This window comes from Priapulus caudatus, unplaced genomic scaffold (assembly GCF_000485595.1).
Source record: "Priapulus caudatus unplaced genomic scaffold, Priapulus_caudatus-5.0.1 Scaffold596, whole genome shotgun sequence".
Lineage (NCBI taxonomy): Eukaryota > Metazoa > Priapulida > Priapulimorpha > Priapulimorphida > Priapulidae > Priapulus > Priapulus caudatus.
The window spans coordinates 1,636-17,218 of record NW_014577657.1 but is presented as its reverse complement, the minus strand read 5'-3'; the positions used below and the strand labels follow the sequence as shown (position 1 = coordinate 17,218).

At 39.4% G+C, this 15,583-nt stretch overlaps 1 protein-coding gene across 1 annotated transcript; it reads right to left on the bottom strand.

Moving 5' to 3' along the window:
* Nucleotides 1-3,691: 3,691 nt before the first annotated feature.
* LOC106811970 (fatty aldehyde dehydrogenase-like) lies at nucleotides 3,692-13,186 on the bottom strand (the record flags this gene model as incomplete). Its single annotated transcript, XM_014815713.1, is given in 11 exon segments — nucleotides 3,692-3,821; nucleotides 5,080-5,195; nucleotides 5,855-5,925; nucleotides 6,271-6,397; nucleotides 6,556-6,659; nucleotides 6,803-6,929; nucleotides 7,458-7,621; nucleotides 8,226-8,311; nucleotides 8,761-8,896; nucleotides 12,714-12,809; nucleotides 13,039-13,186. Coding segments are annotated over 11 exon segments (1,289 nt in total), but the record flags the coding sequence as incomplete, so codon positions are not given.
* Between the last annotated feature and the right edge of the window lie 2,397 nt (nucleotides 13,187-15,583).

The following is a 15,583-nucleotide window of genomic DNA, read 5'->3' as shown; positions in this document are numbered from 1 at the left end:
TGTTGACGGACGCACGGACGCACGGCCGGACGGACGCACGCTCATGCGATTCTACAAGCGGCATCTGACTATGTCAGATGAGCTAAAAACAGAATAACAAAAACTTTAAATATAAAAACGTCGTTTAAAAACATGCACGGAGAATTATTTAAACTCTTGTACAAATACAGAAACACAAACGTTCTTCATAAGCTAGCTGTTCCTAAAAGCTGTTTGTAAGGTAACCGGTTATGGTGTGTAGGAATTGTGTATCCGCAACCGTCTCAAGCAGCTCGTTTCCATTCCGACGCCGTCCGCTGCCAGCTCGTTCCTGCATGCTTTTCCGCCGCAGTCTGTTGGCTGCTCGAATTAAATAATGCATTTCTTCGACGAGTTCGCTTAGGCGAGCTAAACACATCCACTCTCCAAGACATCAAGACATGACTGACATCCAATGCAAGCGTATAGGAGAGTTGTCCACGGCGGATGCATGGACGCTGCGCCGGTTTCACTCCCGACTGTGTGTATGCAGAAGAATCTCACCAGCGCGTGTGTAGAGGTAGAAGATATGCGATAACAAAATGGCACGCGTCAACGTTTCGAGATGTCTGTTGTTCGCGTGGAATGGAATTACACAGTAAGTGATACAAACGCACGCGTGCGAGCCGTGTGTGGGGCGCGTGCACGTCTGCATGCATACACATTCTCGCGTGGCAATATGTCGGTGGGAGTGTCCACGCGCGTGCGTGCGTGAGTGCGTGCATGTACTTGCGTGACGTGTGGGTGCGTGTACGTCATGGGCCAACCACATGTAGAATTACATATTAAATTCTGTGTGAGAACGGTTATAACTTGTTACTTGCAACATCGTAATAAACGACTAAAAACGCACACTAAATGCAAATAAACATTACATCGAATTGCTATCCATGCGTGATTACAGATGTATATTCATAGTTTTCTCGATCATACTTATTCATAAACTTGCACAAATATATTTCTAAATATAACAATCAATATAATAATTATATAACATTAAATATAGGTATGATTAGTTTCCCTGTAGCACACACAAATACGCCATCATTATAGAGTATCAGTTAAATTCATCCATCAATATTCATTGGTTTTTAGTGATTTCCGGCATTCCTTAACCAGCGCAATTCATTTCAGACGAAACCAGACTCCACACTGTGAGACTAATACAGGTTTCCTGGACTAGCAGACCCAGCTCATGCGCGCGCGCGGGGGGGGGGGCTTTGTATTCATCCAAACAGAAGTTGCTCTCACATTTTTAACACTTGAATTAACATCTTCTATAATTGAATGTTTCCACAGCATGAATCAGAATTAAATAACATCAAGTTCAAAAGCACAATGGGCCATGTGGTGTTAGTTATAGGCTTGGCAAGATTTTGATTGCTAGTGAGTGATACCAGATAAACTAATATTTATTTAAAAAAATAACCATTAGTCATACTATGTGTTCATATTCGTGTATATATATATATAAACTGTATTTTTGCATATATAAATCATAGTTCATTGCTTTCTAACATTGGCTCAATTACAGTTACTACCTTATTCTCAACATATACAAAACACAAAACAATATCATAATCAATAACCAATCATTGTCACATATATAACAATCGTACTAGCATCAAATATTATTTTCTGTTTTTATTGTAAATTTCCATCATATCACATTCAGAAAATATAGTAGTTTGTTCCACTAACACACGAATGCTAGAATTCTTAAGTAGCGTAGTTGTCTATAACGCGGTGGGAGCTTGTCTCACTTGATAGAAGAAAACAATATGAATACTGCAGGGCGTCAAGTGACAAGTGACGCTAAAAAAATAGGAAAATAGGAATTTCAGATGTGAAAAAATAGGAGGAAAATAGGAATTTTGATAAGAAAATATATGTTAAATAGGAATATTTGTTGTGTTAGATGGCCTCCCAACACCCCTACAGCCATCCTGATCCCCCACAAATGGTTTTATTAATATACATATTTGGAGTTACATCACATCAGGAGTAGATAATAGGGTCACATGCGATCACATATGATCACACCTGATCACATGCGAACAATATTTTGAGGTTTTAATGAGAAATGCATGTTAAAATTGATAAGCAGTTTATACATGCATAAGCACCCATACATGTAGACTACTCCAAAATAGTATGACGTACATGTATACATGGGCGGATCCGGCTTTTTGAAAAAGGGGGGGTCCAGTAAGAAATGAAGGGCACTTTCATAAAAAGGTGCCGAAGGCAGCGTATGCGACGTGTCTAAGGCACGTTGCCACTTAGGGGGGGGGGGGGGGGTTAGGGGACCTCCCCAAGAATTTTTTTAAATTGCCGTGCTTCTGGAGGCATCTGCAGCAGTAATTTGATGTCTAGAATGCAAGATGCGAATTCCAAATTTAGCAGAAATTATCTTTTATGTGTTTTTCCCGTTTTGTTGGTATAAAATTAAATCAACATAAATTCAGCTGGACCCCTGCGACCCCCCCTCTGGATACACATACCACACCAACCTGAGAAACAACTCTTACTGGAAATAAATCTGTGAGTAAAGAGTATATACGGTCTAATTAAAGTTTATGGAGTGGGTGGTCTGGGCGTCCTCCCCAGAAAATTTTGAAAAAATTTCGGTTTCACCTGAATGGTAAATTCGGCATTCTGGAGAAGATAAATACATTTTGGATTTTTCAGAAAATGGACAAAGCCAGAATAGCGAAAATAGAGAATGGACCAGAAATTAAAAGAAAAAATAGAATTTGCAGCCCCTGATACTGGATTTATCACATGGTACCCTGCTACAGACGTTGTCCTGCCCGGGCAAATCTTTTACAAGAACTAATCAAATAAGAATTACTAGATTGAACACTACTGGACGGCTAGGCAATCTCATGCCAAGGTAACTATATTCCGCACCAGGATTGCTCAGTTTAGTTTCTTTTCTGTGTAGAATCGCCTCGCTTAGATGATTTGTTGGCCCACCCACCAACTGGTTCATTAGGTGGTTGGGGATAGCGGGTAAGCTTGAAATAGAACAATAAATGTTAAATAATTAAATAAGGATATTTATTAACCAGACCAAAAATATAATACACGTATTTCACATCCTGTAGCATTATCCTTAAGGCCTTAGCGCACCACACCCGAGCAAAACACCTCTGACGTGGAGCAAAAGTGTTTCTCTGATGTTACGCTGGCTGGTGCGGATCATTCCCGAAACCAAAAAAACATTGGCTCAGCTGAGCCGTGTTTGCTAGAAAAAGCAAGTGTTGATTAACGGAACGGGATTTATTGCCCCTTTTAGCGTAGTTTCATTAGCTCGGGTGTCGGATGGGTCAATCGTTTTTTCGCACAACTAGCGGATAACGCCACAGTGAACGCGTCTCCAATCAATATCTTAACACTCACTCGCACACACAAAATTGGATGTCCATTGGATGGCTATTTTTAATGTCATGTGACAGCGGCGCTGTACGCAGTGTTTCTGTATGTTTTGCTCAGCTGTGTGCTGTGTCGGGTGGCGCAAGTAGCTCCTTGGGGTGGCGTGTGTGCGCTTGCTCGCCGAGCAGAACGCGAAACGCTGGAAAACAAAATTTCCCGTTTTGCTCGGGTGTGTGCGCTAGGCTTTACTACAGTAATCTACACTAGAGAAAACTGTAGAAACAGTAGAACTTACTTGTTAATTCTCTCCAATGACTGGTCCTTCACCAAGCAGGGCTTCTTATGCGAAAACGTGTCAAATGAGTACTTGCCATGATAGCCACCCATACCACTTTGTCCAACACCGCCAAATGGAAACGAATGCACTGCAATGGATGGAAATGTATGTCATTTTACAATCTGTACATCGATTACTATATGCTTTCTTTCCAACCTTAAAATGCCCCAGCAATGACAAGAACGCGTTACTACTAGCCTCTCTATCAACATTCACCACTTTCTTAATTCTTAACAGATGTTGTTGCAAAACTCAAACCTTTCATGACCCAGATCAAAATTAATTTAATCCTGTCCCACTTTTGTATGTCTTCTTATAGTTCACTGAAGAAACAATTTACCATAATCGGATTATGCTACATAGCAGTGTTTGAGCCTCATTTTAACTGGGGCTTGGTATTTTTACTGCAGGCAACTGCAGTCGCTGGTATATCACATTCAACAGTACAATGCATAGTAACTCTGCTGGATTTATGCTCAGCTGTATAGCAGATATAAACGACTGCACATGCACAGACATGCTCATTCATTCGATAGTTATGTAAAGCAATGGACATGCACTGGCGCTTTTCAGATTACCATGAAAGCAATAAAACAATAGCTAAGCGATGTTGGAGTGTGACATAATGCAATGCCACCGTTGTTTCCACCAACTACACCTTTGTTTTACTCACTGTTCCTGCAGTGAATAGGCGAACATATATAGCTGCGTTCACCTGAGGATTTCAGTTCCGTACTGAGCGTTCACACAGTGCAAATATTCAAGACTTATATGCGGCTTAGCAAGTACCGTACTGAAATACGAGGCTTATTCGGCGCAGAATCACATTCCGCGCTGAAACATTCGGCACCACGCTGGCCGCGTATTGTCTGTCGTGTGAACGCAATTCGAGGCCTCTTACTGTAGTACGCTTACCTAGACTGGTACCCGTTCGCTACACGACGTGCATGTGGAACTGTCGACCGGGTACCAGTCTATATTATACCTAGCCAGCTAAGCCTCGATTCTCGTGTGAACGCTCCGGGTTGTGTTAGCACGGAATTTCAGCCGAATTCAGCACCAGATAAGTACGGAACCAGCGAGGCCGCGAATCCTGTGGGAACGCAGCTAATGTCACTTCACAATAACTGCCTTTCAATGTTAAACTCTTCATGTTCCACTTTCCATATTCGACAGTTCAAGGAATCTGCTACGGCTTGCCAAATGGATCAGTAAACGTACAGCTTTCAGTGGGGCCTGGTGAAATACAGCTGGTTTAGGTAACAGCTACACATCCTGGCAGTGTGTCTTGTGAATGATCATGAGAGAAATTTCCTCCCAAAACAGAAAACCCAAGTCATTCTTACGAGATGCGTGGATCAATGTATCATTGATAACTACGCTCCCACTGGATGTTCTGTGAACAAACTGCTCCAATTCTTTCTTGTCACTTCCAAATGCATACAGGGTCAGTGGTTTCTCTCTGAAAATGATTCATCAAACATACATTAAGTATTCAAGAACAATTTATATTATTCTAATTACAGTGTATTTCATGTGCGTAATAATTTCTGCATGTTTCAATGCGATTGTTTGACGTTTAAATGTTTAACAATAATTGACTACCTTATGACTGGCAAGCTTTTTTTCTGTTTTTTAATATACACAGGTAGAACAATAAATACATCATGTTTGTATTTGCATACTACCTGCAGCTGGAATTACTTACTGGTCTATCTCCTGTTACCATACAGTATACACAACGAGCTTGTATCACAACATTACCTATCATTTATACATTTTATCACACTTTATTATTTAAGATATACTGTCTTCTTGTTCCATAATTCATAAAAACGTTGAGGATGGAGCTACTGGTTTGAGACGAATTTACCATTGTCGCAATATACTGACATTTGCAATAAAATGTTGACAATCTAATAGAGTAATGATTTATCCATATTGTTTCATCAAAGCAAGGTGACAGTACCATCATGCTCTTTTGTAATACGACTGCTTAAAAACTCAACACATTGCAAAGAAGATATAGCCATATGTTGCCAAAAAGTCTAATGTTATTATAAGATTACTATATATGAATATTAAAGTGAATCTTATAGCATTGGCATGATCTTTACCTACCTTTCATTAATGTAAGTAACTGCGTCGTCCAAATCATTGATATTCTGAATAACTAAAATGGGTCCAAAAATCTGAAACACATGATTAAAATTTAATCGGAAAATATGAAAAAAAATTAATAATAAAAAATTTAGCAATGCAGAATGCAACCTTAAGAATGAGAACGGGTACCATCACAAAACATTCAATAATACGTTCATGGAAAGATATTAGATGATAACGTTTGGCACGGAATCTTGCAACAATTATACGGCATCCATATTTTTTACAAACTGAGATTCATGTGTTTGATAGAATAGTGAATATCATTCCAGTACACGCTGGGAGAGCTAAATAACTAATAATAACTAAATAATAACTAGATATATTGCTTTACAGAGAACTATGCATTGCATTTCTAAGGAGACGTCACTAACCTCTTCTTGCATCGCAGGATGGTCTGGATCCAGGTCGACTAGTATGGTTGGCGCAATGTAATTACTTTCTTCATCCACCTCACCTCCATATATCACCTTGCCATTTTCCATTAGCTTCTTAACTCTCCTACAGTAGATGCAGCACTTATGGAAACTGTGTAGATGTCATATCACGTGCAATTGCCGTTTCCGTAAAATTGTAGTCACGTGCGTGTATTTCATGCACAGTATGGCAGTATGGATGAACAAATAGTTCTCTAGCCTCTAACCATCTCGACAACTTACTGCAAGTGTCTGTTGTTGACCATTCGGCAGTAGTCTTCGCTCTCCTTTGGATTTTCCCCATAAAACTCACTTACAGCCTTTTTAATTTCCTCCACGAATGCATCCTATTGAGAAAATTGTAACACCAATGTGAAGAAATTCCATGCAGCATTTCAAGCACAAAACATGGGTTGCCATCTTATAGGACTCGTATGAATATCTCTATAATACCACATACTATATATCAATAATATGGATTGTTATGTACCTGTGAATTTTTTTCTATTAGAACATAGTCCGGTGATATGCAAATCTGTCCACTGTTGCACCACTTCCCCCATGCTATCCTTCTGGCAGCTACTCTCATGTCACACTTCTTGTCAACATATGTGGGGCTGCAAGGCAGACAGACGACATACACTTAACATCAGGCCGGTCTTACGCTACCTGTTTAGATATCACGTACCAATTACACAAAATGTTTGTTAGATTTAAACCTGCCGTCTGTCAAAATACAAGTGAGGAGTGCTCACAGCCATTGTAAAGATATGCACGTAGATCTCATTATCATTACATTTTTATGTAGCGATTTCGGATTCAACGTTCAAACGTTCAATCGTAATCTTACTGACCATACATGTGTGTTTTTCTTTATTTACAGAGAATGCTATAGTGTTAAAGAGTGTGTAATGCTGGCAATGTAATTAATTTATAATATGTTAGAAAATTACACGATGCTCGGGTGAGAAAATGCATGAAATTTTATGCCTGTGGAGGGAATATTACTGTCCTGAAATAACTCGTACACAGCTGCTTACTGCAATAACATCATCATTAGTTGGATGTTATTCTATTAGGATATAGAAAAGAGTATGTCAACCTTGTGTGTAGCTAGATAGGGTGACTAGTCACCACACACCTACTTTTTGCCACCTAGCTCCAAAGTAACAGGGGTGAGGTGCTTGGCTGCCGCCTGGTAGACTATCTTGCCGACTGCTGGGCTACCCGTGTATAGGATATAGTCAAACTTCTCGTCTAGCAGTGCAGTTGTCTCGGGCACACCTCCGTTAACCACCTTGAAGCATTCCTGGAGAAAAGTTATTACATACACGATTCAATATGACAAGCTGGCACTCCGACTATTAATATTAGTCACAGTCATGTTCAGTGACAGTAAGTGCTGTGAATGGATGTGATGGATGGGGGTAGAACACGTGTCCAATGCAAAGGACATGCCAGACGTGATTCATTGCATTTTTTCAGTCATATAAATATAGATTAGGATTTCTTAAAATGCGTTTAGATTCTTAGTAAACTCTTTAATAGGTAATTACTGAACCATTCTTCATTTAGTTTTAGGTGACTGTTGAGTTTAGAATACATGCAGTAAAAAATTCTTTTGGCTACATTTATTAGTGATATGGGAAAGCTTACTTTTTAGGTAATCACTCAAGGTCTCAGGTCAAATCATTTTAGATTTTAACTTTGGTTAAAAATAATTTAACTCCGTAGAATTGTAGATTAAAACATTTAACTGAGCTAATTCCACTCATTATGTATACATATTTACAGCACAGCATCATCTTCGATGACTTAGTTTACATGTAGTGCAAATAGTCCATATATAGAAGTGCCATTAGCTATTAATTGGCTATTCAACATATTCTTGTTCAATTCACTACAATATTTACCGGATCTAAATAGCTTGGAATAAGTTTTTCAACCAGTTCAGCCGTGGCTGGTGACACTTCCGATGGTTTAATGATGGCACAGTTTCCTGTAATAGAGAACAACCAAAACTTGGGATGTATTTTTAAGTCAACGTCAGTTTTACTAAATTTAAACATGTGGGTGTAGCATGCAGTTGTCCTGCTTGCTCTGTATGCAAGTCACTTCACAACTGCTTGCTTTGCTGGCATGCTGCTGAATATCATTACACCCAAAATTCAAAGTTTTTTTTATGAATTAAATTATGAGGTACTAAACAAAGTAACCAAGATAAAACCCGGCTCACACCACAACACCATCACAAAATACAACAGATGTTACCTGCTATTTATACATTTACCACTGTTTTCGTGCTATTAATCTTTTTTTTTATGACGCCAGTGCTAGAATCATCCTACAAGCTCCATCGCTTATGTGAGATATTATATCAAAGTGGTTATTTACTAACTGCTTCTTCTTAAGCTAATAAAAGACAGAAAATATGTGAGTACATTGTACCTGCAGCTATAGCACCAATTAACGGGCATAGCGTAAGCTGGATTGGGTAATTCCAAGCCCCTAAGATAAGTACCACACCATACGGTTCAGGTTGCAGATAAGCAGAGTCCAGCATTGTCGGTATGTTCTTAGAAACCTGTCAAAAAATGGCAATTTTCTCAATGCTAGCTGCAATACGTGATGTGCACTTACACAATGTATGAAAGTTACCAACTTTTAATTCAATGTAAGCAAATATATGCACAATACATTGCAAATATACGAACGAGCACACTTGCAATATTTTTACGCAGTTTCGTTCGTACTCAGGACAAATTTCCCTTGTGTGAACGACCACATATAGCTATACTCTGTTTGAAACACGTATAGCTATACTGACAGAAAACATGCGTTTCGTGCGTACTTCGTATAGCTATACGCACTTGTACACGTATAGCGGACATGTGAACAATCGGCTGTAGCTATACGCGTATAACTGGGCGGAACAACATGCGCAGATTACGATATATATATATAAGCTCACTGCGCAACATGTCGAGCATATACGACGATACATATGATTATACGTGTGAACGCTGTATAACTCAAGGCCACGCTATTCACGTTTCGTACGGAGTACGTACGATACGCATTCAAAACTGGGTTTTGAGGTACGTGTGAATGCAGGGATATAGTCTCGTATCAGCTTTATTCCACATACGTGTATCATGTATGCCTGAAATAAGCCCATGACAAAGCTCTGTACGTCTAACGACATTACAGACAGCCTGAATTGTACATGTGTCCATATAAATATAGCCCTGGTGATTTCATTAGGTTAATAAAACCAAGCAGTTGAGTTTACAACTCAAGGGTTTAAAGCAATGTAAAAATAAAAAAAATTACGTCTACTTTTTCCCAAAATGCAAGTAATTCTGTTCACTTTTTATGGTTAAATTGCTGCACTATACTTCCTGTTTTTCTATTCCGTTCGATGTGAACAAACACTCGTGACTCATACATAGCCTAGAGTCCCTATATACAGAGAGTTGCGCCAACTCAGGATTTGACGCCATGTTGTTTCCAAATGTATCAACACCGCTGCCGCTTAAGTACAGCGCTGTATGGATACGCTGTACAATGGTCCGTAGTAATTAATTAGACTAATCGTGCTTCAATAAACTCAAAAATTACAGAGATTATAGCCAAGACATGTGTCTATGTGTAGCTAGATTTATAGAAATGTAACTCAAATCGTTCGCGCCATATGATAGTTTAATTGTACACTTTCTTACCGCCCAATAGCCGTGCGTATATTAGCCTGTGCGATACCGCGCGTAGATACTTGCTAATTAATTAAACCACTCGCGCTTCAATAAACTCAAGAATCACAGAGATCATAGATAACACATGTGTTTATATGTATCAAGATTTATTATCATTATTANCCTTGCTTATAAATCACACGTACCGCCCCATCTATTTCTATACAAACTTTGCCTAGACAACACATGCACAACTACTGCTGTACTAACAAAAGCACAATTGCGCACAATTGCGCTAAGCAAAAACCTAAATGTTTTTCCTGAAATGCTACGTTAAAAATAAAGAGCACATGCTCTCGAGTAGTTTTGCAAGTCATTTATATCAAGAGCGTATCACCTACTAGGCTACTAAGTCTAATAGTAATACGCAATTTTGTTTATATCACTATCAGGGCACAGGCGTTTCAATAAATATAATGCTAAATAAATACGAAATTTGTTTACTACCAACGTCTTAATGTTTATTAAGGAGGCATTTACAGGAAATTGTGGTCGACATTATTAACCCCTGTTTATATACTACTACTATATATAATAATATATATAATATATATAATAAATTATGTATTGCAAGATTGCCGTTCGTCGGCGCTAGTGTCTTTTGATGAGCGATTCACATGGGCGTTTTAGACTGCCCCTACTTTGGGCAGCTGACTGCAGTTGTTTATAATGAAAAGACCATATTACTCGTCTATGGCAGTATAGTCGTTGAACTGCAAACATACGTTCTTCTTCACGTGGTCTGTTATCTTGTGTGCTGTTCTTTCCACTCATATTGCATTCAAAAGTTGGTTTAGTAGAGATTTCCGCTGTTAAGCTTGCACGTTCTGTTAGCTTAAATTTCGGCGTGGAGCATCTACAGACTATAGTCATACACCAACCATGAATTACTCTGAGGTAAACTCTAATTAGGACCAATTAAGGCAAAATGCTACACATGATGCACAATTAGCACCGCAGTTTCCTTAGTTCTTATGACCTGTATATTGCATTTCCCCAACAGTAAAACTTATGAGTAACCACATTTCTAGGTGTGAGTAAAGTAAGACATAGGGTGGCAGTAGACCAAACCGCTCCTGTACGTCTAACGACATTTACAGACAGCAGCTGAATTGTACAGTTGTCATATAAATAATAGCCTGGTGATGTTGCATTAAGTTAATAAAACCAAGCAAGTTGAGTTTACAACTAAGGGTTTAAAGCAATGTAAACATAAAAAAAAGTTACGTCGTCTTTTTCCCAATGAATTGCAAGTAATTTCTGTTCACTTGTTTATGGTTAAATGCTGGCAATGCTATACTTCCTGTTTTTTTCTAATTCCCGTTCGATGTTTGGACAAACACTCCGTGACTCATACATAAGCCTAGAGTCCCTATAACAGAGAGTTGCGCCAGACATCAGGATTTAACGCCAATGTTGTTTCAAATGTATCAACACGCTTGCCGCTTAATGTACAGCGCTGTATCTGATACGCTGCTACAATGGTCGCGTAAGTAAGATTATTAAACAATCGTGGCTTCAATAAACTGCAATAAATTTATACATGAGATTATAGCTAAGACGATGTGCTCTATTGTGTAGCTGAGATTAATAGAACAATGTAACTCAAATCGTATCGCGCCATAATGATAGTTTTAATTGTACACTTTCTTCCTGTGACCGGCAATAGCCCGTGCTTATATTAGCCTGGTGCGAAGGGTACCGCGCGTAGATGACTTGCTAATAATTAAAGCCACTCGCGCTTCAATAAACTCAAGAATCACAGAGATCATAGAGTAACGACCTGTGTTTTGATGATTATCGTAGAATTTCTAGAAATGTAACTCAAATGCGTTCGCTGAGGAGAAATTTAGGACGGTCGAGAAAGTGAAGGCCATAATGAATACTAATTGTACACTTTCTTAGTGTAAACCACAGCAGCGAGTCATTTTGGAGAATAATGGACCAACTGTAATTCACGAGATAAAATGCGTTCCACTGCTCGCACTCGGCGAAGGTCCGCAGTCTGTAATATTTGTTTTGGCAGTTCTAGATAAATTCAGCTACACATAGACACATGTGCTTAGCTATACATCTCTGTAAAATCTTTGAGTTATGTCGAAGCGACGATTAGTATACATTAATTACTATGTGATCCGATTGTACCGCGAATCCATACTAGCGGCTGTACTTAAGCGGGCAGCGATGTTGATCCATTTGAAACAACATGCCGGCAGCGATCACGTGACGCGGATTTTTCCCGACTCGTCATGCGGTACACTTCTCTGTATATAGGGACTCTAACATAGCCCATAGCAAGGCATTTTCACATGTCGTGATGCATAATCGAACGATCGCCGCAGATTTTTTTGATTTTTTTAACATTAGTTTAAAAAAGCAAGGTAAGGAAACCTGGTAACTTATCTTATCGAGGTAACCAGTGAATTTGATAGTTAGCTTTAGTGGCGTTAGTACTTACTTTTCATTTTACAATTATGCACCATAGACAATTCGTGACGTAGTCAATTTAAGACTCACACTGTGTTTGCTCTATGACGGGAATTTTATTCAGGGGCTGATCGTCAGCCAGTGCGCATGAAATATTTGTTATCCTGTGCTCTGTGGATGCAATTTTGCCCTTAATTCAACTTGGGCCATTATGCTACTTACTTTTTCAAGGCTAGTCCACTTATCCAAGTTATAAATGCAATTCATCAAATCACTCTTGACAAAATCAGTCTCATACATGACTGACTCAAACTTGGGCTGTAAATACAAAGCATATCACGTTGCTTTCATACATGATCATTCAACGACCCTATATATTAGTAATATATATATATATATAATATATTGTACAAAATTTGAATTACCAATCTATACCATTCCACTTTATGACAAATTATCATTAATGACTGATCTATGAAATGCTATATATATAATACATGCAAGGATCATTGCTCTACTAAAACCACTGCTAAATACTTCACCAAACCTTGTGCAAATCCTTGAACAATGCTTCACACATGGCTTCCCTGTTTTCATCGATGAGTCTGACCAGATTCTGCAACTGCTTCTTACGAAACACTATGTCCCTTGTTCTGCCCGTGTAGAACACACTGCGCATTGACTTGATAACCTAAAAGCAACAACTTTTTAAGTGAATCCATTAAATACTATTGCTCGGCAAATTCGGTCGTGTCAAGACAAAATTTTTATTTGAAAATGTTTCATGCGTACAGATCAAAAATACGTGTCCTTGTTATAAGTGTAATCTATATAATTATACAGTCAAGGCTATATGAGAATAAATGCAATAAATGTTAAATGCCTAAAACTAAAAGTTTCACTTATGGACAGGTGTCTATTTTGTACTGGCTTTACTCTGCATCACTACCATTCAAAGGAAAATAACATCGTTTAGTGACGGGTGACTGTTATATAGAGGTAGTGACGGGTGACTGTTATATAGAGGTAGTGACGGGTGACTGTTATATAGAGGTAGTGACGGGTGACTGTTATTATAGAGGTAGTGACGGGTGACTGTTATATAGAGGTAGTGACGTGACTGTTTATAGAGGTAGTGCGGGTGACTGTTATATAGAGGTAGTGACGGGTTGAGCTGTATATAGAGGTAGTGACGGGTGAAGCTGTTATATAGAGGTAGTGCGGGCTGACTGTGTAATAGAGGTAGTGACGGGGTGACGTGTTATGATAGAGGTAGTTGACGGGTGACTGTTATATTAATGAGGTAGTGACCAGGGTGACTGTTTACTATTAGAGGTAGTGACGGGTGACTGTTTATGATAGAGGTAGTGACGGGTGCTGTTATATAGAGGTAGTAAAAAGAATATCACCTGTTATATGAGCGTAGTGACGGGTGACTGTCTATAATAGAAGGTAGTGACGGTGACTGTTATATGTAGAGGTAGTGACGCGGTGACTGTGTATATGTTAAGGTATGTGACGGTGACTGTTATATAGAGGTCGTGACGGTGACTGTTATATAGAGGTACGTGACGGGTGACTGTTTTATATAGAGGTAGTGGACGGTGACTGTTTATATAGAGGTGATTTTCCTGTAGAACTGGCAATCAAGAGAAGTGTCAAAACTGTCCTTTCTAGACAGGTGTACATTTTACACTGGGGCCGGCTAACACCTGTGATGTCTGACTGTATAGTGTTATCAGCAAGCAACGCTTTGCAGGGCCTCAAAACTGAGAATTGGAAGTGAGCAGTTCTGGATAATAAGCGGCTGACATCACAATTCATTTTGCCAATGTGCAACATGTGCAAATGTGGATCAGCTCTTAATCTTATATCCGTTGAGGACCCGAACTGAGCCAGTGCAGTTCGCATAAGCTCATTTACTCACAGTGTGTGAGTGTGAACCTGCATTAGTTCTGGCTGATTATTTTAAATATTCATATTACTGCCATCTCTGTCAGATAGTACTGTAGCTGTATTAAAGTTGGACTGCCATGGTAGGCGGTAGCCATCTCAGCACTGTATTTATATTACTAATAAATTGTGGCCCCTAGGAATTTTATAATCTGACAAGTGCGAGAAATTCACAAGTGCGTCTAAACAGAGAATTGCGGGCTCCGACCTGTGATTAGAGGATAAAAATAAATTTGTGACGGTTCGTTTCACTCGATCAAATAGCCGAGCGATTACGCCCCCCGGCGCGTAATTATTTGCGTAATTAATTAGACTAGATTCGTGCTTCAATAGACTCAAAAATTCACAGATTATATAGATTAAGGTTAAGACACGTGTCTATAACAGGCGCTAGAATTTATGAAAATGTAACTCAAAATCATTTCGCTACCATAATGATAGTTAGTACGACGGTTCCTGAACGATCATAGCCGCGTCATAGCATAAAACCTTGTTTAGCTAGCGTATGCGGCCGGGAGTGGGCGGGTCTATTTTTATCCTCGCAATGTCACAAGTCGGGGAGACAATTCCTCTGTTAAACCCTAGATGCCCGGGCGCACACGTGAGTAAATTTTATCTGCAAGTAAAATGACCGCCACGAGTCATTTTTACTCCACTCTGCGGCGGATTTCGTTGAGTAATTGACGCATGGCTCTTTTTACGCTCATTATCGAAGACCTGTGTTTGGCTAATTTTTGACATCATGAATGCAGTCTTTTACTCAACGTGTGCCGCGCTGAGTAAATTTGCTCTGGAACTACTGGTACTGCACAGAGCGCATGCATTTAAATCATTGGCCCCAGTATTGCTGGCGCACTAAGTCCAACGTTATCTGCCCTTACCGGTACAGAGGAGTAGAGGAGGCATGGTCGAGATATGAGAACTATGTAGTCGTAAAACACTCGGCTTTTGCTCTCACATTCACAAACTAAGCCCAACCGAGGCTTGTGTGACTAACAGTCAATATATCTACGTACAGGGTTATTCTGAGCAGGGGTATTCTAACCCTAGCAATACCGTTTCTTGGAGCTACTCACAACCTAAGTCTGAGCCGCGCAGACCCCAGTAAAATGGTAACGGCCCAGTATGATAAACGCCGC